Source organism: Anomaloglossus baeobatrachus, chromosome 7, assembly GCF_048569485.1.
Source record: "Anomaloglossus baeobatrachus isolate aAnoBae1 chromosome 7, aAnoBae1.hap1, whole genome shotgun sequence".
Classification (NCBI taxonomy): Eukaryota; Metazoa; Chordata; class Amphibia; order Anura; family Aromobatidae; genus Anomaloglossus; species Anomaloglossus baeobatrachus.
The window spans coordinates 146,732,339-146,759,686 of NC_134359.1; the positions used below are offsets into that span (position 1 = coordinate 146,732,339).

Genomic DNA, 27,348 nt, shown 5'->3' on the forward strand with positions numbered 1-27,348 from the left:
CAGCACACGTACGTATTTTATGTCAATACGGACATTCCACACGCTCACACGGCTCGCATACGCCATCACACGGATGCCATACGTACCGGAGAAATGCCCAAAAAAAACGGAACACGGACCCGAAAAACGGACCGTGTTACACGGACGTTTTTTTTGCGGAAGTGTGTTTTAGGCCTAATTGAAGGATGCGTGGACATATGTAGCAAGACGCTTTTGCTAAAAATCTACTGACATCTACCAAGATGATGAAGATGAAACGAGGGTGGACATATCCGCAAGACAATGATCCCAAATATGCAGCCAAGGAAACTCTAAACTGGTTTCAGAAAAAGAAATTAAAGCTGCTGGAAGGAACTGAAACTCAGAGTTCATAAAAGTAGCCCCTTGACCCTTCAGGATTTAAAGAGTGTTTGTGTGGAAGAATGAGCAAAATCACACCTGAGCAATGCAAGCAACTAGTTTCTCCATACAGGAGGAGTTTAGAAGGGGTCATCACCAACAAAGGCTTCTGTTCAAAGTATTAATTACATTTCAGTCAGAGAGTTCAATATTTTTTTCCTTTAGTCATTTCTTATTATTACACATAACTTAATTTCTGTACATCTTAAGCTTGATTTCTTTACCTGTGTGGATTGGATCGGTTGTTACCGACATATGGAGAGAAATTCATCAACAGCACTTTTAGAACCACAGCTCTGGCAAACATTAAGATACCACTGCACAGTTTTATAAAAAGCAGCTTCTCTACATGTCGATTCCAGGGTCAGTTGAATTCCAACCAGAGTACACCTCATTCTACTGGCCAGGAGTGGCATAAGGTCACCCAAAAGCAGTGGAAAGCATGCCAAGATGCATGAAAGCTGAGATTAAAAACCATGGTTATTCCACAAAATATTGATTTCTGAACTGTTAAAACATTAGTATGGTTGTTTCTAAATTATTATGAACTTGTTTTCTTTTCATTATTTGAGGTCTGAAAGCAATGCATTTTTTTTGCTATTTTGCCCATTTCTCATTTTCAGAAAATAAATACAAAATGTATTGCTTGGAAATTCAGAGACGTCAGTAGTTTATAGAATAAAAGAACAATTTACATCTTACTGAAAAATATACCTATGAAGAGAAAAATCAGGAAAACTGAACATTTTGCAGTGGTCTCTTAATTTTTGCCAGAATTGTATATTTACTTAGCAAATTGATAACATGTTCAAAACTTATTTCACCCGCTGTATGTACTGTATATATTTACAATTCTTACAAAATGTTTAAAACGTAAATCCAATTTAAATATAAAGTCATTTTCGGATGATACTTTCCCCTGAAATCTGAGCATAGGTGATCTTTTCCTTAGTTTTCTGCTTGCCATTCTGTGTGGAAAATATTTACCAGATTATGAACATTATACAGTATTTATTACTTACAGAACATTAGTCCTGGAACAAACTTTGTCAGTTGTAAAACTTGTCTCACCTTTTTCTCATCCAGAAATTCCTTTACACATGGAAGTGTATATTTGGAAAACAAATAGAAACATGGACACTGCAAAAAAAAAAAAATACATATATATTTATATATATACATATACAAATACATATATAGCAAAATGGATAAGGGAAAGTTTGGGAGAGTAGAGCAATCAGTAGAAATCGTTTTCAGGACAGAATGCTTCTTCTATTGGCTGGTTGGGAATCAGTATGTGGAGAGCTAGTAGTGTATTGAGTGAATTTGCATAACATAGATATGTAGATTTAATGCATGTGCAGTATATCATTTGTATGTATTATTTATTTTGTATGATCTATACAGTGGATGTAGTAATCTAATGATAAGCCAAGGTCTTAACATGTAGTCATACCAAAATTCTTTTATAGGTCAGTACTTTAGATTGTGTGATGCAAAAAGAAATACATATTCAAAACTAATATAAAAGGTGTATGCTTTCAATTATGCCTTGACTTTATGTAGGAAAATACCAGAAACTTTTTTTTTATGTATGTGAAGAACGACATAATAGGGAACTAGCATGAGCACTGGGGACATTACTAAAAGGATGAGCACATTACTACAAGGATGGGCACATTACTACAAAAATGGGCACAATGCTACAAGGATGGGCACAATGCTACAAGGATGGGCACAATGCTACAAGGATGGGCACATTGCTACAAGGATGGGCACATTACTACAAGGATGGGCACATTACTACAAGGATGGGCACATTACTACAAGGATGGGCACATTACTACAAGGATGGGCACATTACTACAAGGATGGGCACATTACTACAAGGATGAGCACAATACTACAAGGATGGGCAGAATTTATTATTAATATTTATTGATAGAGCGCCATTGATTCCATGGTGCTGTACATGAGAAGGGGTTGCATACAAAATACATATACAAATTACAATAACCAGACTGGTACGGAGGGAAGAGGACCCTGCCCTTGCGGCCTTACATTCTATAGGATTTTGAGGAGGAGACAGTAGATGGGGTGTTGGTAGGGAGTCACTTCTGGCATGGTGGTGAGGCGGCAGCTCTGGCGGTGGTGACACAATGGGGTCATTGGAGATTATAGCCATTTTTGCACAGATGAGTTTTCAAGTTCCGTTTGAAGCTTGGAAGTGTAGCAGATAATCTGACGTGATGAGCACAATGCTACAAGGATGGGCACAATGCTAAAGGATGGGTACAATGCTACAAGGATGGGCACAATACTACAGGATAGGCACAATACAAGGATGGGCACAATACTACAAGGATGGGCACATTACTACAAGGATGAACACAATACTACAAGGATGGGCAAAATACCACAAAGATGAGCACAATACCACAAAGATGAGCACAATACTACAAGGATGGGCACATTACTACAGGATAGTGACAATACTACAAGGATGGATACATTACTACAAAGATGGGCACAATACTACAAGGATGGGCACAATACTACAAGGATGGGCACAATGCTACAAGGATGGGCACAATACTACAAAAATGGGCACAATACTATAAGGATGGGCACAATACTACCTACAAGGATGGGCACAATACTATAAGGATGGGCACAATACTATAAGGATGGGCACAATACTACTGGAATATAGCAAAAGCAATTACCCAATGTTTGAGAAGGTTGGTAGGTAGGTAATGTTAAAATATAACCTTTAATATAATGATTAAAAACAGGGGATGTGAGACAAACAAAACATATAAAACATGTAAAACCCTAAAAAAAGGGTCAGAAAACTAATGTCGGTGTGGATAGTGAAATCCACTAACTATGACAAAATGGATGCCTCTGTATGAATATGGGTTAATGTAATAAACCCCACCTCTTATAAGGTAGAAATGGAACAATCTCACTGGTATGAAGTCCTGGTCCAGTGTAGATATTCATAAGAGGATGCTGGATCTCCAAGGGGGAGCTAATATGTATAGCTACACCATACCCCTTAGATGCTGACCCACAAGTGGCGTGCTCGGGAGTCTCCCTACGCGTTTCGTTTACAGACTCATCAGGGGAGCTTCATTTAGAACAGAGCACAATAGAAAAATGCCTCCAGAACAGAGGTAGACACCACAATCCAGCATTCTCTTATGAATATCTATTATATTTTCACAATACTACTGGGCACAAGGATGGGGAACATTGCTACAGGGGACAAGGATGAACACATTACTACAAAATGAGAATAAGGATGAGCACATTACTACTGGGGACAAGGATGGTCACATTACTAGATGGCACAAGGATGGGGCACATTACTAGAGGGCACAAGGATGGGGCACATTACTAAATGGCGCCAAAACCTATTTTCAAACTACCTTATTAAAATGATTTACTTTATTAAACATATATGCCACAACATAAATTACTTACACCACATAATATAAAGTCAAAATTTTCCATTTGAAGGAAGGAAAAAGAGGGGGAATGTGATAGCTACTATCCCTATCCTTTCCCTTCTTGACATACAGAGGTCGGCGTCCTAGCAGTAGTAATGCCCCCGTTCAGCGACGACTATTCCCTATTAGCTCCCTCCCTTATTCTAGACACCAGTGCTCTTTTGCAATAGTTGGAAAATTGTGTTTCACCAACAGAGCCCAAGGATAGTAAGTGCACAGTCTAGAGAAGGTAAGTATGTATTGCAACCTATTGTTGGCCTAATGCATATTGATCTGTATGTATTGCAACAACTATTGTTTGTTTAATATGATGTGATTTAATGTCTGCATGCATATTGTTCAGATGTAACAAAGTAAAAAAAAAGGTCCTCATTCACAGACAGGATGTTCCTCCTTCTTCTCCCAGTGTGTGCTTTTCTTGTGTGGAGCTGGAAGCTGAAGGTCACAGCAGATTTCTCTCTCCCTCTCCCAGAAACCAGACTGATCCTATTCTCATGTTGTAAGCTGGATGTTCTTAATTCTCAATAAATGAACATTCTCTGTTGCTCGCTATGGACATCACGCTGATTAACCCGCTGCTAACAGGTTATGGGCCAAGAGTCACAACAGTCCCAGACCTCCAGAGCACAGAGATAGAAAGACAACAGCGAACTGAGAAGAAGTAAAGATTGCTACCAGCAGCAACTCAGCAAAGTTACAGTGCCAAGCCTGAATAACCAGAACTACCAATCCTGGAAATTCAAGGTGAAGATGCTGCTGATAAGAGAAGGTACGTGGAAATATACTCAGGAGCCTAAGGCTGCTTTCACATATCCGGCTTGAGCTCTGCAGCTCAATCCGGCTGTGCAAGCTATGCAACGGATGCGGTGAACACACCGCATCCTTTGCATAAGTTTTTCCCATGCGGCCCGCCCGGTTTTTGCCGCTTGCGGCATGCCACTGAGCATGCGCAGTGGCAAAAACCAAATGCGGCGGCCGGATGCGGTATTTGCCGCATCGCGCCGCATCCGGCCGTCATAGGCATGCATTGAAAAATGTGCCGCATCAGCCGAATGCGGCGTGATGCGTTTTTTTTTGACGCACGAAAAAACGTGCCAGGCAACGTTCCATCCGGCCGCCGCATCGGCTAAATCTGCCGCATGCGGCAAAAACCGGATGGAACGCAAGGCCATGCGGCACAATGCGGCACTAATTAAAGTCTATGCAGGAAAATCACAACCGGCAGCAAAAAAAAACGGTTGCGATTTTCCTGCAAAGTACCGGATTGTGCCGCATTGCAGAAACCGGAGGTGTGAAAGCAGCCTAAGCCTGACCCAGTACCACAGGAATGGCTAGAGATGGATCAGAAAGCACAGAGCACCATATCACTCAGCATAGAGGATGATCAGATTGTGCATGTGTGTAAGTGTGAATCTGCAAAGGAAATGTGGGAGCAGCTGCAGAAAGTACATGAGAGGATAAATCTAAGTAATAAACTCTATCTAATGAGAAAGCTGTATCAGTCTAAGCTGCACAATGAGCAGGACATGCAGGACTACATTAGAAACACTGTAGAGACCGTAGAGCGCCTGCGGGGCATTGGGGAAGATATGAAGGACTTCCATGTAGCAGCACTATTATTTAGTGGTCTCCCAGAAAGCTATGACACGCTTGTAACTGCACTAGATGCACGCCCAGATGATGAGCTTACATTGGAGTACGTCAGAGGAAAGCTTGTAGATGAATATAAGAGAAAGGCAGAAAGTGTGAGCAGCAAGATATGCAACAAGGAAACTGCTTTACAAACACAGGGTGTGCCCACCAGCAGAAACCACCCTAAAGAAATACGTGAATGTTTTGTATGCAAGAAGCCAGGTCATTTAAAAGCTGAACGCAGAGTCTGGAAAGCTAAAATGAATCAGCTGAAGAAGCAAAACAGTCAACAAAGAGTTAAGAGCGCTGTGTCTGAAAATAATGGTTCTGTAAATACTGAGGCTGCATTCACATCAGTCAATGCATTTAAATCAAAGCATGCGTGGCGTATAGATTCTGGTGCAACCAGTCACATGACCAATGACAGAGACTTCTTTACTAAGCTTAACCAAAGCAAGTCAGAGAAAGTGATAATGGCGAATGGTCAGTGTATGAACTCAGAAGGTATAGGAGATGGTTATATTGATTGTAACATCTCTGCAACACAAAGCAGAAGGATCCATGTAAAAGATGTGCTATATGTGCCTAGTCTTGAAAGTAATCTATTATCTGTGAAAATGCTCACAAAACAAGGACATGAAGTTACATTTAAGGATGATAGCTGCATCATCTCAAAGGAGGGTCACACACTAGCAAAAGGAAAAATCAGAGATGAACTGTATCAGTTGAAATGTAAAGAGTGTGTATACACAGCTAAGCAAGAACTGCACAAGAACTGTATTCATGTATGGCACAGGCGGCTTGCGCATAGAGACCCAGAAGCAATAAGAAAGTTATTTCAAGAACAATTAGCTGATGATATTACAATTGATCCATGTAACCAGACAATGAGGTGTACCAGCTGTATCAAAGGGAAAATGTCCAGAAAGGCCTTTCCTAAGAAAAGTACTACAAGAACAGAACAACCACTAGATTTAATACACACGGATATCTGTGGTCCAATGCGTACTCAGACCCCTGGAAAGAAGAGATATTTTCTTACATTTATTGATGACAATTCAAGATACACAGTTGTCTATCTACTTCACAGCAAAAATGAAGTTCCAGAGAAACTTGAAATATATCTAGCGGAAGTATATAACCAGTTTGGGAGAATGCCAAAAATTCTACGTGCAGATAATGGAACTGAATATACAAGTAATGAGACACAGAGCATTTTAAAGAAAAATGGAATCATATTTCAGACTACTGTACCATACAACCCTGAGCAAAATGGTGTAGCAGAAAGAAGGAACCGAACACTCTGTGAAAGCGGAAGGAGTATGTTATTTGATGCAAATCTGCCTATAGTATATTGGGGTGAAGCTATTATGACAGCTTGCTATCTTCAGAACAGACTACCAGGTAAAGCGACAGAGATAACTCCATTTGAGCAATGGAATAGTACAAAGCCAATACTACAACACATAAAGATTTTCGGAAGTAAAGCATTTGCACACATTCCCAAAGAAAATCGAACTAAGTGGGAATCTCACGCTAAGGTAGGCATCCTGGTAGGCTACAGTGAAACCCAGAAAGGTTATAGAATTCTACAACCAGAGACAAACAAGGTCACAATAAGCAAAGATGTAGTGATTGATGAACACTTCGTGTCACCCAAGTTTTATGACATTATGCCAATAGTCCAGATGAAGCAACAACAACAATCTCAGTCACAATTACAAGACAACGAAAGGGAGAATATAGAAGTCTGGCTAGATTTTTCAACCACTGAAGGAACAACAAAAAGCCTAAGTGAACCTGAAATCAGACGATCATCAAGATCAAACAAAGGAATACCAGCTAAACGTCTATCCTACATTGTCAAGACACTACCTGAGTCAGGGCCAGAGTCATGGGATGAAATGCAAAAACTACCTGCCCATGAAAGCACAAAGTGGATCAATGCCGTTAATGAAGAAATGAACTCGCTCCATCAACTTCAAACTTGGAAACTCACTGAGTTACCACAGGGTAAAAAGGCAATCAAGTGCAAGTGGGTATTTAAAACCAAATATGACTCTGAAGGTAAAGTCCACAGATTTAAAGCGAGGTTGGTCGCAAAAGGATATTCTCAAAAGTATGGCGAAGACTATGATGCTACTTTTTCCCCAGTCTCCAAGCAGACAACATTTAGAGCCTTGATGGCCGTAGCTGCTGTACAAAAGATGTTTGTCAGACATTTGGATATCAAAACTGCATTTTTAAATGGTGACATTGAGGAGGACTTATACATGACTTAACCTGAAGGTTATATAAAGGAAGGTGAACAGAATCTTGTTTGCAAACTACAAATATCTCTTTATGGTCTTAAGCAATCGGCAAGAGCATGGAACACCAAAATGAACAAAGTCTTGTTAGAAGAAGGATTTAAAAGAGGTCAAGCGGATCCATGCTTATATACGAGATATACTAATGGAAAGTGGATGTATATTCTCTTATAAGTGGACGATGTAATTGTAGTTCATCAAGAAGAAGCCGAAATTGGGAAAATTACTGAAATTTTGAACCATCATTTTGAAACAAAAGACCTTGGAAATGTGACATATTATCTAGGAATCCATATCCAGAGAGAGAAAGATGGAAGTTTTCTTCTAAATCAAAGTGCAAAAATTAATTCAATTTTGAATCAGTTTGGAATGACAGAAGCCAAAGGTGTATCAACGCCAATGGAATCATCCTACCTGAAACTGGAAGAAGATGACCTGTTGCCTAACAATGGGAAATATCGACAGGCAGTGGGGGCACTTCTATACATATCGACTATGACTCGACCAGATATTACAACAGCAGTTGGAATATTGTACAGATATGTGGAGAAACCGCGCCAAAAGGACTGGAATGCCGTTAAAAGAGTTCTCCGATATTTAAAAGAGACACAAGGTGTAAATTTAATATTATCTGCAGCAGGAAATCTAAAACTCACCGGCTATGCGGACGCAGATTGGGCTGGTGATTCGCATGATCGTAAATCCACAAGCGGATACGTATTTAAACTTGGAGAAAGTTCAATCTCCTGGTCTAGTAGAAAACAAGTATCTCTAGGTTTGTCATCTACAGAAGCTGAGTATGTTTCCGCAGCCTATGCAAGTCAGGAGATCATTTGGCTAAGACAACTGATGGATGATCTTGGTAAACCGTTAACTCAGCCAACGGTGATATATGAGGACAACCAAGGATGCATTAAACTTGCATGCAGTGAAATGATCAGTGCTAGAACTAAGCACATCGACGTCAGATATCATCATCTACGTGATTTGATAGATCGTGGCATAATTCAGTTTGTTTATTGTGAGACTGATAAAATGATAGCTGACATTTTGACCAAGCCATTGCCACGACCTAGGTTCCAAGGATTGAGAACCACTATGGGACTAACAGAATAAGTAGTTGTTGAGTGGGGGTGTTGGCCTAATGCATATTGATCTGTATGTATTGCAACAACTATTGTTTGTTTAATATGATGTGATTTTATGTCTGCATGCATATTGTTCAGATGTTAACAAAGTAAAAGAAAAAAAAAAGGTCCTCATTCACAGACAGGATGTTCCTCCTCCTTCTCCCAGTGTGTTATTTTCTAGTGTGGAGCTGGAAGCTGAAGGTCACAGCAGATTTCTCTCTCCCTCTCTCAGAAACCAGACTGATCCTATTCTCATGTTGTAACCTGGATGTTCTTAATTCTCAATAAATGAACATTCTCTGTTGCTCGCTGTGGACATCACGCTGATTAACCCGCCGCTAACACCTATAAAGGTATACGAACCAATATTAAATGCCAGGAGGGGCAAATCCATGCAACAACCGCATGACTCTGGAGGCCCTGGGATTTAAAGCAACCAGGAGGGTTTCCTATTGTACCTGTTACATTAACATATATAATCCCATTAGTGCAGTATAGATCAATGAACACAGATCACAGAATAATAAAGAGAATTACCTTGTGTAGCAAGGACTCCACTCGATATAAAGGTTAAACGTCACTAGAAGCAATAGCCACATCTGACCACCAGATACCGGGGACCCCACGCTTCAGTCAAAACAGTTTTTCCAATATATCAATCTGTTTTGCTGATATATATAATCTGCATCAGAGCGTTGTTACTTGATAACACGAACAATCATATACGATTATAGAAAAACATACCTTGATCTAAATGACAATGATTTTTTGTACCGTCGTCCCATTCACTTCACACCCCTCATAGGGTTAAATCTGTCCCACATTATACAAGATGACTACTATCAATACTGTAACAATATACATCAGTTGTTCATTCCTCTTATATAATGCATACCTGTTAGTAGTCAATGCAAAGTGGCATACTATACAGTCCAACTGCAGCTACACATCAAACTTAGATAATGGTATAATGCCTCAAGCATATGGAAAAATATTGGAATATACAATGAAAAATGCTACTTGCTAATTTGAACATGTGAATAATGAATTGCATACCTGCCATGAACATTAGGAAAAAGGAGATATTTAGCAATCGCATTGATCAATGTAACTGAGCCCCAAGACCTCGTCAAGGTATATCTCTAGATTGGGGTCCCTAGCTCTGTGACCCTAACTGTGTGTCATCTCATTGCAATTAAAAACTGCAGTGGGTGGAGAGGGGTAACCAAGGACTTTCTTATATAGGAGATGGAAAAAACATGTAAGATTGCTAAATATCTCCTTTTTCCTAATGTTCATGGCAGGTATGCAATTCATTATTCACATGTTCAAATTAGCAAGTAGCATTTTTCATTGTATATTCCAATATTTTTCCATATGCTTGAGGCATTATACCATTATCTAAGTTTGATGTGCAGCCTTATCCTGATATAGTATGTATTTTTTGGCTTGCACTCATAATATATATATATTAGTGCTCACTTCAGTTATCCTATTCAGTTATATGTAGTTTTTTTCTGAATGTGAATACAGCTCCGCCCCTTTTGGCCATGTTTTTTCCATCTCCTATATATAAGAAGGTCCTTGGTTACCCCTCTCCACCCACAGCAGTTTTTAATTGCAATGAGATGACACACAGTTAGGGTCACAGAGCTAGGGACCCCAATATAGAGATATACCTTGACGAGGTCTTGGGGCTCAGTTACATTGATCAATGCGATTGCTAAATATCTCCTTTTTCCTAATGTTCATGGCAGGTATGCAATTCATTATTCACATGTTCAAATTAGCAAGTAGCATTTTTCATTGTATATTCCAATATTTTTCCATATGCTTGAGGCATTATACCATTATCTAAGTTTGATGTGCAGCCTTATCCTGATATAGTATGTATTTTTTGGCTTGCACTCATAATATATATATATTAGTGCTCATTTCAGTTATCCTATTCAGTTATATGTAGTTTTTTTCTGAATGTGAACACAGCTCCGCCCCTTTCGGCTATGTTTTTTCCATCTCCTATATAAGAAAGTCCTTGGTTACCCCTCTCCACCAACAGCAGTTTTTAATTGCAATGAGATGACACACAGTTAGGGTCACAGAGCTAGGGACCCCAATATAGAGATATACCTTGACGATGTCTTGGGGCTCAGTTACATTGATCAATGCGATTGCTAAATATCTCCTTTGTCCTAATGTTCATGGCAGGTATGCAATTCATTATTCACATGTTCAAATTAGCAAGTAGCATTTTTCATTGTATATTCCAATATTTTTCCATATGCTTGAGGCATTATACCATTATCTAAGTTTGATGTGCAGCCTTATCCTGATATAGTATGTATTTTTTGGCTTGCACTCATAATATATATATATATTAGTGCTCACTTCAGTTATCCTATTCAGTTATATGTAGTTTTTTTCTGAATGTGAACACAGCTCTGCCCCTTTCGGCCATGTTTTTTCCATCTCCTATATAAGAAAGTAAAGGGTTACCCCTCTCCACCCACAGCAGTTTTTAATTGGAATGAGATGACACATAGTTAGGGTCACAGAGCTAGGGACCCCAATATAGAGATATACCTTGACGAGGTCTTGGGGCTCAGTTACATTGATCAATGCGATTGCTAAATATCTCCTTTTTCCTAATGTTCATGGCAGGTATGCAATTCATTATTCACATGTTCAAATTAGAAAGTAGCATTTTTCATTGTATATTCCAATATTTTTCCATATGCTTGAGGCATTATACCATTATCTAAGTTTGATGTGCAGCCTTATCCTGATATAGTATGTATTTTTTGGCTTGCACTCATAATATATATATATTAGTGCTCACTTCAGTTATCCTATTCAGTCAACTGCAGCTACAGTCATATGAAAAAGTTTGGGCACCCCTATCTGTGGGATGATTTGAAGCGTGCTGTCCATGCTCGGCGACCATCAAACTTAACTGAACTGGAATTGTTTTGTAAACAGGAATGGTCAAAAATACCTTCATCCAGGATCCAGGAACTCATTAAAAGCTACAGAAAGCGACTAGAGGCTGTGATTTTTGCAAAAGGAGGATCTACAAAATATAAATGTCACTTTTATGTTGAGGTGCTCATACTTATGCACCTGTCAAATTTAGTTTAAATGCAGATTGCACATTTTCTGTTAGTACAATAAACCTCATTTCAATTCAGAAATATTACTGAGTCCATCATTTATTAGATATATGAAACTGAAATAGCTGTTGCAAAACCCCAAATTGTTATAAAGAAAAAAGGTTAACATTAATAGGGGTGCCCAACATATGACTGTACATCAATAGGGCCAAACAGTAAGGATCCACACAGTGATTATAGTGTTTTTCCACAGGTCTGTCAATAGAAACAATCAAACGCTAATCTTCTAATCACCTGGTCTATTTCAATCCCGTACCCATGACTGAATCATGGCTGTGGGCGGGACAGGTCCAAGCAAATGCTGCATGAAGTAAATAGCCTGTGGACAGGGCCTGATGACTGAATGTGAACAGTCACCAATCGCCAAAATCTAGACAGGTGGAATACATCCCAAATTGGGGTGCATAGCAAGGTGGGGGTCAACCACCGACCAATTCAATGAAGAAAAACAAAAAAGCTAGCACTAAATGTGCACTACAGCACTAAAAATTCCAACTGTACTTATTATAAATATGAGATTTTGTGATATTGAGTGTCCTCAATATACCGCCGTTCACAGTCATCACTATCTCACCTTGCTTTATATATCCACTTGTTTGACGCCAAGATGACGATACATCCGGGAACCTGGAACACTGGTCCTCAAGTGGAACCACTAAACACTTCCGAATTTCACCCCTTCTTGTTAGTTACGTGTACCGCGATTACCTAGATGTGCACATGCGTGCTTCATTTGCTGTCACCCATATGGTTATATAGCATCCAGCATGAATGGGTCACATAACACGAGTGACGTGTGTCCGGGATACGCGCATCCACAATTAATCTCCTGAATGGATAATGCATAATAGTTCCATTAGACGAAATTAACCCAGGATGTTTTATTGAAGGTTAATACTAAAGGTAGCGGTAATGGAACAGGATAATGATGATGTTAACAGTGGTAATACAGGGGGCGTGGCCTGGACGCAGAGCGGGGAAGACGCATGGTGGCTCGGTTCCGGTGGAAAACTCTGGTTCAGCGATTATTGTGACCCTCCTGGACCTGAACTCAGCACCCAGTGATACTTAAAAGATCCCTGCTGATGTGAGACTCTGATCAGGAACGTCAGCAGACCGGGAGAGAGAGGAAGAGCGCCGACACCACTCATCCCGAGGAGGCCTGGTTCCCTGGTGAGCACACGCGGCAGAGGGGAAGTCCCGGAGCGTGGTTGCAGTGAGCGGAGCTCCTGCAGAAGTCGGTGCAGTGCTCTGGAGGAGGGGAACGAGCGTGTGCCCTGAGATCAGCGGCGAGAAGCGGCAGTCTGAGGCCCTGAGAGGGAAGGAACGCCAACACCACTCACCCTGAATAGACCCGGTCTCCTGGTGAGCACACGCAGTGGAGGGGAAGTCGGGGCTGCGGTGAGTGGAGCTTCTGAGGCAGCTGGTGCAGTGACCTGGAGGAGGGGAACGAGCAGGTGCCCTGAAAGCAGCGGTGAGGAGTGGCAGTGTAAGGCCCTGAGTGGGGTGAAGAAGAGCTGCCGTGCAGCTATCTGTTGTCCTGACCTGGGAGCCTGGGCGTGGTCTCGTGGCAGTGCAGGGAGAGGGGGCACTCCGGCTCCCTCTTCCCTGATATCAGTGAGGAAGAGAGAAGGAAGAGAACCCGGGGCAGTGCCCCAGAAGTGTTTTTCAGAGCCTGTCATTTCTATATATAAAAACTCCTCACTTTCTGCATCATACTCTACTGCCATCTGGTAGTCATTGGAACAATAGCTTGCTGTAAAGAGATTGCCACAGGAGGGAGCCATGAAGGAGATATACACCCCTGTATAATGTCTGCATAGAGGGGGGGCTCGCCTTGCCGCCCATATAGAGGACATAAGTGGACAGCTACAATTTTAATGGTTTTACATAAATAAGCAATATTGAAAGGAAATCCCCTTTAAGGGTTATGCCTGCTTTACACGGGACGACCGATTATGCGATTTCCCGATCGATCGTACCCGCCCCCGTCGTTTCTGCATCACGGGCAATTGATTGACCGTGGCGCACAAAGTCGTAAACCCCCCGTCACAGGTACTTACCTCCCGTGCGACGTCGCTGAGGGCGTCGAACATCCACTTCCTGCAGTGGGAGGGATGTTCGGCTTCACAGCGACGTCACACGTTAAACATCCCGCCCACCTCCTTCCTTCCACATAGCCGGCGGGAGCCGCGGGATGCAGGTAAGCGATGTTCATCGTTCCCGTGATGTCACACAGAGCGATGTGTGCTGCCACGGGAACGATGAACAACCGGCGCCATGTTTCATAAATGATTTTATGAAACCTAGCGACGAGTACACGACTCACGATTTTTGAGCGATATTGCATCGCTAGGAGGTGTCACACAGGCCGACGTCGCAAGCGATGCCGGATGTGCGTCACAGAAACCGTGACCCCAGCGATCTATCGCACGATAGATCGTCTCGTGTAAAGCAGGCATTAGAGTTACCCTGGTTCCTCCTACGGAAGAGTTGGTAAAAAAGATTAGGGTTTAGATATTGGTAAAGTTTTACGTTATGCCAATTTTTTCTTATTTGACCCTGGCAGGAGAGGATGGTGGCGGAGGTGAAGGCTTTTGCCCGTGGCTTCACTCCTCTCCGGTAACATTTGTGACATGTAAATGTTATGCTCTATGTGTTATGTGTTTTGTCATTGTCTTTTCTTATTCCTTATGTGTCTACCCTGATTGTGGTGAGGGAATCTTCTGTACCCCATTGAGAGCCATCCAGCATGGGCTTTTGGCCAATTTTGAGTTGGGCAATAACCGGTTAACCTTCGTATGTAATGCTAATTTTGCTTTATACAACTACAACTTAAAATATGGTTAAAATTTTAACGTTAAATGTTAAGGGTTTAAACTCAAACATTAAGAGGCGTATGGGTCTTGGTGAGATGCGGACCCAGCGAGCTGATGTGGCTTTCTTGCAGGAAACGCACTTGAATCTCAATGGGAACTGCAATTTTGCTAAACATCTGTACCCTACGATTTTTTTAGCCTTCCAGGAAAGGAAAAAAGCCGGTGTCAAGGACCTCTCCCATTCAACTTACTATCTCCTTGGCAGACCCACAGGGTAGGTACCTTATTCAACAAGGGACGTATGAGGATGTTCCGATCATTGTGTGTAACATTTACGCCCCTAATACCTCCCAGATCCTCTTTTTGAATCGGGTATTCTTCAAACTAGCACGCCTTCCCTCCTCAGCGTGGATTGTGGGTGGAGATTTTAACACTATTTTCTTTAGACAGGTTGACCATTAACAATCAATTGTCGAGCCCGTCTCAGCGTAAATTGACAGCTGCCTTTCGAAGACTGATACGCAGGTTTGCTTTATTTGATTTGTGGTGAGTTAAACATCCCTCAGAAAAAACCTTTACCTTCTACTCTCCCCCTCATGGTACACACACCAGGATCGATTTCTCCTTTGGCAACATTCAAGCCCTTAGATTGACGAGCAATGTGGATATTGGTGCAATAACGTGGTCAGACCACGCGCCAATGACTCTCACCCTAGATCAGACAACTTCACGCACAAGAGTCTGCCACTGGAGGCTCAATGAGTCCCTCCTCAAAAGAACTTCCTACAGAGACAAACTGGAAGCAGGACTGATAGAATATTTCGAGAATAATGAGCGGTCAGTGCCTAATTTTTCTACTGTTTGGGAAGCCAATAAGGCCGTCTTTAGAGGGCAATGCATAGCATTGAGCTCCCGTATCAAAAAAGATTGACTATGTCAGAGAGATCAGCTCCTCAGAAGTCTCAGAGACTTAGAAAATAGGATGACCCTTAACCCATGAATACATACCCTTAGAGGTATAGTAAAGACTCATGCCCAACTGAAAGACCGAGTGGGTGGTCAATATAACAGAAAAACTACTACTTTATAGCAAGCATAAGTACTGTAACAAAGGCAATAAGTCTCACTCACTTTTAGCCCGCCAACTTAGAGAGGATAGGGGGAAGTCATCCGTTTATGCCTTGAGAGATTCCAGGGGGAATATTTTCTATGACCCCACTAAAGTTGCAAAGATTTTTCAGGATTATCTGTCGAAACTATATTCTTTGCCTAGCTCTCTTCCTGCAGACCCAGGAAAATAGAAGGAGCTAATCCACTCTTTTCTTGAGCAGTGTAAACTGCCTACTCTTACTAAGAATGCGGTAAATACACTGAATAAAGAAATCACATGTGAAGAGGTAGGAGAGGTGCTTAAATTACTTCCTAATGGAAAATCGCCGGGTCCAGACGGTCTGACATACTTTTACTACAAGGCATTTGCGGATCGACTCACCCCCTATTTAGTTAAATTATTTAATAGCTTCCTCACGGGCTCCCCTATACCCACAAGTATGTTACATTCATATATTACGCTTATACCCAAACCGGGGAAGGATGCTATGGAATGTGCCACTTACAGGCCCATAGCACTCCTTAGTGCTGATTTGAAAATCTTTACTAAACTACTAGCTCTACGTCTTTCGGTCCTACTCCTTTACCTAATACATAAAGACCAGGTGGGTTTTGTGCCATGTAAGCAAAGGGGGGACAACACCAGGAAGATTATTGACTTAGTAGAGGTTGTTAATAAGACACAGAGAGAGACACTCCTTCTTAGTTTGAATGCGGAGAAGGTGTTTGACCGTCTGGGGTGGCCATTCATGTTCAAAATATTGCATCATTTTGGGATTTCGGGTGCATTTATTACTGCCCTGAAAGGTTTATATTCATGCCCCTCAGCATCGGTCAAGCTCCCTTATGCCACATCTCAACCCTTTCAAATACACAACAGCACTAGTCAGAGATGCCCTTTGTCCCCCCTTCTCTTTGTTATGTGCATTAAGCCATTGACTGCTGCTATTCGCATGGACCCTAATATACGTGGAGTAATGGTGCGAGATAAGGAGTTTAAGCTATCTTTATATGCGGATGATGTCTTAGTGATTTTGTCCCAACCACATATCACCCTCCCGAATTTGCATTCCCTATTATTACAATTTGGAAGGCTGTCAGGGTATAAGGTCAACCAGAGCAAAACGGAAGCTCTGCCTCTTAATATTCCGCAGGGGCGAGTTTCCTCCTTACAGGAAAACTAGAACTATAAATGTAAAAATATATCCTTGACATACATGGGGATACAATTAACATCTAAGTATAAGCTTTTATACCAGCAAAACTATCCTAGCTTATTTACTCAGCTAAAAAGGCTTCTGCTCAATTGGAACAAGCTCCCATTGTCTCTGTTTGGAAGAATCTCTGCAGTCAAAATGTCTGTTCTGCCAAAGCTGCTTTATCTATTTGAGACCCTTCCGGTGTGTGTACCATACAAAGCGTTACGCAACATTCAGTCCATTATACTTCAATTTGTTTGGGCCCACAAAAGACATAGAATTAAGAAAATGACTGTTTGACAGTTGTAACGCCTGCCTGGATCAACAGACTCAGGTGGGATGTAATGGACAGACTAGAGGAAAGCCACTCACCAAGCAGGACCCCCAGAACCCTGAAAGCCTTTAACCCCTATACAGGGATTTGGAATTATACAGGGCCCTGGAGATCACTACCTGTGGAAGGCTGCAGTCCAATGAGAGTAGTTGTCAGGCAGGGTCAAACCAGGAATAGCAGAACAGGGACAGAATTGGCAGACAAGGACGTAATTAGAAAACGTAGCAGAGGTCAAATCCAGATCGGGCAGCGAGGTACAAAAACAGCAGGCAGAAGGGTAGTCAAAAAACATGCAAAAGTCAGCACCAGGAATCACAAAACAGAATAGGGCGGACCAGGAGCCAGGAAATCAGAACTATCTCTGGCAGAGGTCAGCAGACAGGAGGGGAACTAAGAAGGGTTTGGTGTCTTCTTATTGGCTGTAGCTGAACGCTGGCAACTTCACCTGGAAGACACACGCCACCCACAGTCAGCCAGTGGTATTGCAGATCCCAAGATAACCCAGCCCAGTGAATGATCGGAGCCTGCGCCCACCGGTGCCGCTGGCATTGACACCTCTCCCATCACCATCCACGGCAGGAACACGACGTCACCTGGTGATCGGAGCAGAAGTCGCTGGAGCAGACTCCGGTGGTGACGTAACAACAGTAAACTGAGAGGAGGCCTGGGGGTCCCTGATATTACTAAGTACTATTGGGCAGTACACTTACGTCACATCCATGCATGGTCTAATTGCTGTGCCTTCTCTAGATGGATGGAAATAGAGAAGTTATGGTTCGAACCAATACACCCCAACTCTTACCTCTTGGGCACCTCATCTAACAAGCCTGACCCACATACTCTGGGCCCTATAGCCTTCACTAAGAGGATATGGGACTGTTGCGTCAAAAAGTTTCCACTTGACTTCTTTTCTTTTTAACCCGAGTGCCAGACGGTATGCAGGGTATAACGACTAAAACATGGTTTGACAGGAAACTCTTTTCCTTTGCTGACATAGTAGACGCACATTCCAGAGTCCTTCTCCCCTATGCCACCATATCTGCTAAATTTAATCTCCCTGGCAATTCCCAATATCAATATTTACAAGTTAGACACCTGATGCACTCCTTTTTTACCTCCTTAGAAGTCTCTACCCCTACACTTTTTGAAAGATTATGCAGAGCTGGGGTCTCCACTAAAGGCCTCATCTCAGATATATATCGGATTTTAATTACCCCCTACCAAGAAGACAAGCCAAATCATACATATATGAGGAAATGGGAAGATTTCCGTGGTGAGACCATTCCTTGTGTATGTGAAACCGGATCTGGGATACTGCCTCAAAGACATCTTCGTGCTATGTCTATAAGGAAAAGCAGTATAAATTACTCATGTATTGGTATCACACCCCTTCGTTACTACATAAACTAAACCCAACTATACCCGACAATTGTTGGAGGTGTGGAGCCACAGGAGGAGACATACCACACATATTCTGGGTATGCCCCAATATCCAGTGCTTCTGGAGGTTGGTGCAATCTCTTATTTATAAAGTAACTGACCTTCGGGTACCCCTGGATCCTAAATTCTATCTATTAAATATACCACTTGTTCAGCTGGGGAAAAGAGTGAAACGGTTACTGTTACACATAACCACAGCAGCTAGATGTCTAATTGCCCGTAACTGGAGGCTGGCTCATCCACCCTAACTTACTGATCTCCAATCTCGGATCAAAGATATGAGAAGGATGGAGTATCTATCTGCCCTGTCAAATAATACGGTGGATCATTTTGAGAGTGTTTGGTCACTTTGGGACACTTATTGGACCAATAAAGAATAATACCAAGGTATGGTCTTGATGGAAGCCTGATCAACTCACCCTCCCCACTCCATTCCCCCCTTCCTTATATTTCCCTGTCTAGTATTGTATTGTTTGTCTTGTCACGTTCCCTGTTTTTATTGTATCAGTGGATAATAAGCTATGTATACTGATTTTTGGCTTACAGTTATTGCTCACATGTTTGTGGGACATATCCATGCACCCATGTATTTTTTCCGTGTCTGTTTAAAAAATTCAATAAAAAAAAAAAAAATAAATGTGGTAATACAGATGGAATGTATGCAAAAAAGAGAAAGTTTTTCATATATATATATATATATATATATATATATATATATATATATATATATATATATATATATATATATCCAGGACATAATGTGTCTCATAAAAAATACCCTTTTAATATTAATTACTACATAACATTAACCCGATTGGACTATGACCTGTTCTTTATCTGCACACCGTATTCTGTGGCCTCCGATACATACAGTGCCTACAAGTAGTATTCAACCCCCTGCAGATTTAGCAGGTTTACACATTCGGAATTAACTTGGCATTGTGACATTTGGACTGTAGATCAGCCTGGAAGTGTGAAATGCACCGCAGCAAAAAAGAATGTTATTTCTTTTTTTATTTTTTTTTTTAAATTGTGAAAAGTTTATTCAGAGGGTCATTTATTATTCAACCCCTCAAACCACAAGAATTCTGTTTGGTTCCCCTAAAGTATTAAGAAGTATTTCAGGCACAAAGAACAATGAGCTTCACATGTTTGGGTTAATTATCTCTTTTTCCAGCCTTTTCTGACTAATTAAGACCCTCCCCAAACTTGTGAACAGCACTCATACTTGGTCAACATGGGAAAGACAAAGGAGCATTCCAAGGCCATCAGAGACAAGATCGTGGAGGGTCACAAGGCTGGCAAGGGGTACAAAACCCTTTCCAAGGAGTTGGGCCTACCTGTCTCCACTGTTGGGAGCATCATCCGGAAGTGGAAGGCTTATGGAACTACTGTTAGCCTTCCACGGCCTGGACAGCCTTTGAAAGTTTCCACCCGTGCCGAGGCCAGGCTTGTCCAAAGAGTCAAGGCTAACCCAAGGACAACAAGGAAGGAGCTCCGGGAAGATCTCATGGCAGTGGGGACATTGGTTTCAGTCAATACCATAAGTAACATACTCCACCGCAATGGTCTCCGTTCCAGACGAGCCCGTAAGTTACCTTTACTTTCAAAGCGTCATGTCAAGGCTCGTCTACAGTTTGCTCATGATCACTTGGAGGACTCTGAGACAGACTGGTTCAAGGTTCTCTGGTCTGATGAGACCAAGATCGAGATCTTTGGTGCCAACCACACACGTGACGTTTGGAGACTGGATGGCACTGCATACGACCCCAAGAATACCATCCCTACAGTCAAGCATGGTGGTGGCAGTATCATGCTGTGGGGCTGTTTCTCAGCCAAGGGGCCTGGCCATCTGGTCCGCATCCATGGGAAGATGGATAGCACAGCCTACCTGGAGATTTTGGCCAAGAACCTCCGCTCCTCCATCAAGGATCTTAAGATGGGTCATCATTTCATCTTCCAACAAGACAACGACCCAAAGTACACAGCTAAGAAAACCAAGGCCTGGTTCAAGAGGGAAAAAATCAAGGTGTTGCAGTGGCCTAGTCAGTCTCCTGACCTTAACCCAATTGAAAACTTGTGGAAGGAGCTCAAGATTAAAGTACACATGAGACACCCAAAGAACCTAGATAACTTGGAGAAGATCTGCATGGAGGAGTGGGCCAAGATAACTCCAGAGACCTGTGCCGGCCTGATCAGGTCTTATAAAAGACGATTATTAGCTGTAATTGCAAACAAGGGTTATTCCACAAAATATTAAACCTAGGGGTTGAATAATAATTGACCCACACTTTTATGTTGAAAATTTATTAAAATTTAACTGAGCAACATAACTTGTTGGTTTGTAAGATTTATGCATCTGTTAATAAATCCTGCTCTTGTTTGACGTTTGCAGGCTCTAACTTATTTGCATCTTATCAAACCTGCTAAATCTGCAGGGGGTTGAATACTACTTGTAGGCACTGTATATATGATCTTATAGATCCCTATTCCTAGCCTCCCACCTAATACGAAAATTAAAGGACACACATGTACCATGGTATTAAACCCTCCTGACATTTATTTAGGCACAGCGATGGGGAGCCCATGTGCCCCCACGTATGCTAATCTGCTCCTGGGTTGGTGGGAGAATACTGTCGTCTTCAAAGAAGAACCCAACTGGGACCCCCAGATTTATTTCTGGGGGAGATATATAGATGACATCTTGGTCTTTTGATCTGGAAGTGTTAAATCTTTTAAGGAATTTGTTCAGGAACTTAAAAGGAACAAAATTGGGCTCAAATTCACGTATGAAATTAGCATGGATAGAATCACATTCCTGGATATCTAGATAAAAAAGGGAACTCCTGGAAACGACATTAAACAGGAAGCCTAGTGCAACCAATAGCTTCCTCCGGTGAGAAAGCTACCACTCTGTGAACTAAAAGAAAGGGATTCCCAAGGGTCAATTCCTACGGATCCGCAGGAATTGTTCCAACAATCAAGGGTTTAACAGACAAGCCCTTCAACTCAAGAAAAGATTTGTCAACAGAGGTTACCCGTTGAGAATCATAGATAAGGCATTTGCTAAGGCCACAGAAAAAGATAGACATGACCTTCTGGTTGTGAAACCAAAAGAGGGGGAAAGAGGAAAGAAATGGTTGTTGGCAACATATGATGACCAACATGCACAGGTTTGCAATACTGGGGAATACTCAGGCAGGATACAGATATTGAGGACACGATCCACCAGTACCTGGCAGTAACTTTTAGAAGGGGACGTAATATAAAAGATCTTGTGGTAAGGAGCCACTATACCCCCCCGGCAAGAACTGGGTGTGCATGGCTACAAAATCGAGAACATGGAACCTTTAGGTGTAGGTCATGTAAATTCTGTAAATATGTTGATCCATCTAACGAATTTAAAAGTGTCAAAACGGGGAGAGTCTACAAAAATCGGGGTTTCACAAATTGCCGCACTCAAGGGGTGATCTACCTCTTCACATGTGGTTGTCCCAAAAATTATGTAGGCAAAACGAGGAGATAATTGCGGGTTCGTATTGGGGAACACCTGGGCGATATCCGCAACACGAACACGCACATAGCCAGGCATATTAATACAGAACATGGAGGGAATTTTGAAGATGTTCGCTTTAAAAGCATTGAGACAATACCTGAACCGGAGAGGAAAGGTAATAGGGACAACCTTCTCCTACAAAGAGAAGCGAGGTGGATATTCTGGATGAAATCCGTGCATCCGGATGGCCTAAATGAACAGATAAGCTATACAAGTTTTATTCGATGAAAATTTGAAATTAATCCAGACATACACTGAATTATATTGTCCGTAGTGGACCAAGGTGGTTATACAATTTAAGTACCTTCTTGAATCCTATAAGAGGATATCGCCAACTTATATGTGGGTTAGCACGATATGAGACTATTAGTATGAGCTGATGAGCTGTCCACCTGATGTGGTTACATAATAATAATAAGTTTTATTTCTATAGCGCCAACATATTCTGCAGCGCATTACAATTCAGAGGGGACATGCACAGAGAGTATGAGACAATACAAAATAACAAAATTAAGATACCAAGAGCAGTGAGGGCCCTGCTCGTAAGCTTACAGTCTATGAGGAAATAGGCGAGGCACAAAAGGTGAATGGGGAGAAAAGCTTGTCATATATGGTCCAGCCATTGATTTAATAGGGGATTCAAAACCAGCTGCATAGACCGGTCACCAGCCAGAATTTATACAGGTACATAGTGTAAAAAAGTACATGAGGATGAAGGAACCAGAAGATACAGGGGACAAGAATTGGAAGTAAATTTTATGAAGGGCAGAAAGGGACTAGATTAGATCAGGGCGGTGAGGTGATAGGCTAGTCTAAAGAAATGCGATTTTAGTGCCCGCTTAAAGGTGTGAATGTTGGGAATTAATCGGATTGTTCTTGCTAGTGTGTTCCAGAGCATAGGCGCAGCTCGTGAGAAATCTTGAAGATGGGAGTGGGAGGTTCGAATTGTTGAGGATGTCAGTCTTAAGTCATTAGTAGAACGGAGGGCACGGGTGGGGTGATAGCCAGAGATGAGGGAGGTGATGTAGAGAGGTGCAGAACCATGGAGAGCTTTGTGAGTGAGTGTGATAATTTTATGTTGGATTCTATAGCGGATAGGCAACCAGTATAATGACTGGCACAGAGCAGAGCCATCAGTGAAGCGGTTGGAGAGGAAAATGATCCTGGCTTCGGCATTCAGAATGGATTGGAGAGGGGAGAGTTTAGTAACAGGGAGACCAATTAGTAAAGAATTACAGTAATCCAGGCGAGAATGAATGAGAGCGACAGTAAGAGTTTTTACAGAGTCAATGGTAAGAAAAGGATGAATTCTAGAGATGTTGTTGAGGTGGAATTGACATGAACGAGCAAGTGAATGAATATGAGGAGTGAAGGAGAGATGAGAGTCAAATATAACCCGAAGACAGCGGGCGTGCTTCCATCAGCACTCAAATCCTAACCATACCTCACACCCCACCCTTTCAGGCACACCAGAGTTTAGTCTAGCTGGAAAAGGGCCACCCGCCTAGAGGTCAGGCAGACTTGTTGGAGAGACATAGTCAGTTCAGGAGTAGCTCCCAAAGAGTGAGGAGCTGGGAGTAGTATCTCCCTGGAGTTCAGTAGTAGCTCCTAAAGAGTGAGGAGCTGAGGGAGTTGTAGCTCCCTGGGTTGCTTTGGTTAGGTCGCAGATGGTGGTCTGGGACCGGAGGAGTCGGAGACCCGGTCGCAGGGTATTGGAGAAGGGTGCCCAGACTTAAGGCCCTGTCACACACAGAGATAAATCTTTGGCAGATCTGTGGTTGCAGTGAAATCATGGACATATTGTTCCATTTGTACACAGCCACAAACCTGGCACTGACTGTCCACAATTTCACTGCAACCACAGATCTGCCGCAGATTTATCTCTATGTGTGACAGGGCCTTTAGTTTTGGAGAATGGTCCACAGCGGAAAGTCCAGTAACCGGACTGGTACCGAGCACGGCGGGGTACAGGACCCTAGATCAGGGAGTAGCATCACGCAACCTGGTAATTCACCTGTGGAGGACAGTCTCTTTACGAACTTTCCGAAGGCGCCAACAGAACTAGGGGGATAGGGCTTTCCAGCTTATGCGGCCCATTGAAATCCCAAGTGTCAGCCATCGAGAGCACAGCTCCACTATTCAAATAAAGGGAACGGGATGGGACCCTGACCGCTTCAGGTCAAGGAGTCACTCAGAAACATCTAAATACATATGCATGGAGGCAGGCTCTGGACCACTAAGCAATACCAGTGGGAATGGATTCCCGGACGAGCTCCTCAGAGTGGCAGCGGCACCCAGAGACTTGGTTTACTCCTGTGTCAGAGTCTGCTTAATAGTTGCATCAACATCCACACAGCCTGAGTGAGTACACTGCTCTCCCTGCGTCCTGCCTGCCCGCATAGCCTGCACAACGCCATCTGCCACCGATATCTCCAGAGTCCCGGGGCCTCCCCTACCCGTGGAGGGAACACCATCTTGCTGCCCCTCTCCATCTCCCCCGGGTACTCGCAGCGGTGGCACTCCCCTTACCGCGAACCATGGGTGGCGTTACGGACACTTATCCCCTGTAAATAACCCCCCTTTCATTTTCAAGTGTCCGCAAGCCCCTGGGTCCGGAGACCCTCGAGCCACAGTGACCCCGGATCCGAGCAGTCCGACTGCTGCAGGGGTGGCACATAACGCATGAAAAAACACAAACTATCATGGCTGGGCAGGATAGCATCAGTGAAAATGTTTATTCTCCCGCAGACGTTGTATTTGTTCTCTAATCTCCCCATCATATTCCCAATGAAAATACTAAAAGAGATTCAAGCAATGCTTTTAAAATACATTTGGCAGGGGAAACAACTCAGAGTCCAGGCGGACACACTCTACATCCCTATGAGTAAGGAAGGTCTGGGATCTCCCTCAGTGGTCCGCTACTACAGAGCCGCATTACTCCAACAATTACCATGCATGTGGAACAATGATGATGACCGGCATTGGATAACAATTGAAAAATATCTGATGGGAATCGCTAACGCTTTTTTCCATGCACACCACACTTTAGTCCCTAATAGAAACCTAAACATATCCCCAACAATAGACACGACTCTGGAGCTATGGAGGGTGTTGACTAATAAACTAGACCTTATACAAATCACACTCCTCAAAGCCCCCATAGAGACATTGGAGCATTGTATCCCTGATCTCAAACTTAAAAATTGGAAACTATCTAAAATCACATCAATTGGGAACTTGTATGAGGGGAAGGAATTAATCACCTTCTCATCATTGTGAAGTAAATACAACGTGCCCCAAAGGGACTTCTACAAATCCGACATTTCCTAGCTGAAAGGAAGGAGGGGATGTCTGTACCACCATCTAAACTATACTCCATGCTGCTGAACCCAACATCACAGATTGGACCGCTGTCCACAAGCTGTGATTGTATGCTAGAGAATATCCTGCCCTGTCTAACCACATACCTGTGGTTACATATAATAGATAATCTATAATGTGAAGATAATGCTTTTTGCGAGAAACCAGGGTTATTGATAACACAAAGGCACACTATAGTTTGATAATTTACACACTTTATGATCGGCTAGGAATGTTGTACTAAGGCCAGTATGATTAAAATACTGGAACCGGCAGAGTGCAGATGTACAGTATATGAAGGACTGTATATAGGCCTGTATATAAGGACTGTATACGTATATAGGCACTCTAGGGTAATGTTATGTAGTAACTAATGAAATGTCAGGAGGGTTTAATACCATGGTACATGTGTGTCCTATAATTTTCATACTAGGTGGGAGGCTAGGAATAGGGATCTATAAGATCATATATATGTATCGGAGGCCACAGAATACTGTGTACGGATAAAGAACAGGTCATAGTCCAATCGGGTTAATTTTATTCAGTAATTAATATTAAAAGGGTATTTTTTGAGACCCATTATGTCCTGGATATTTATATATAAATGAAAAACTTTCTCTTTTTTGCATACATTCCATCTGTATTACCACTTTTAACATCATTACTATCATTATTATCTTGTTCCATTACCGCTACCTTTAGTATTAACCTTCAATAAAACATCCTGGAATAATTTCGTCACATGGAACTATTATGCATTGGTGATTCAGGAGATTAATTGTGGATGCGCGTATCCCGGACACGCGTCAAGCGGGTCATGTGACCCATTCATGCTGGATGCTGTAACCATATGGGTGACAGTAAATGAAGCGCGCATGCACACATCTAGGTAATCCGCGGTGCACGGAACTAACAAGCAGGGGTGACATTCGGAAGTGTTTAGTGGTTGCACTTGAGGACTGGTGTTCTGGGTTAAAATTCATTTGATTGCCGTGGCCATAGCTACGACATTCAAACCATGTCCCCTGCTGTTTCTTACAGCAGGAGACCTTTGCTTGACCCCAGGGGGGTGTCATCGCCTCCCCCCATGGACGATCGTTGTGATTGGCTGTTCAAATCTGAATAGCCAACCACATCAATTGCACTGGTTTCAACTAAAACAATGCCTGAACCAGTGCAATACTGTGAGATACTGCTATGAGGTGCTGCAGCAGCTGCAGCAGATCATATCTGGAGCTCAAACATGGCGCCCCCCAGCCCCTGCAGCACTGATTGGAGCGATCGTGCTATGACGCACAATCGCTCCAATCAGTGTGCAGTGGGGCAGTCTCTTCTGGAGGTGACCGCCCTTCCCAGGCTTGTGTTGGTCTGGGAA

General features: G+C 42.4%; 1 protein-coding gene across 7 annotated transcripts in view; it reads right to left on the bottom strand.

The window, feature by feature from the left end:
- OSGEPL1 (O-sialoglycoprotein endopeptidase like 1) overlaps window positions 1–27,348 on the bottom strand; it is a 1,349,050-nt gene that overhangs the window by 340,661 nt on the left and 981,041 nt on the right. For all 7 annotated transcript variants that reach the window (XM_075317748.1, XM_075317740.1, XM_075317741.1 and 4 more), the window contains one exon: window positions 1,471–1,539. In XM_075317748.1, the coding sequence (XP_075173863.1) occupies window positions 1,471–1,539 (69 nt within the window). The remainder of the gene's footprint in view (window positions 1–1,470; window positions 1,540–27,348) is intronic.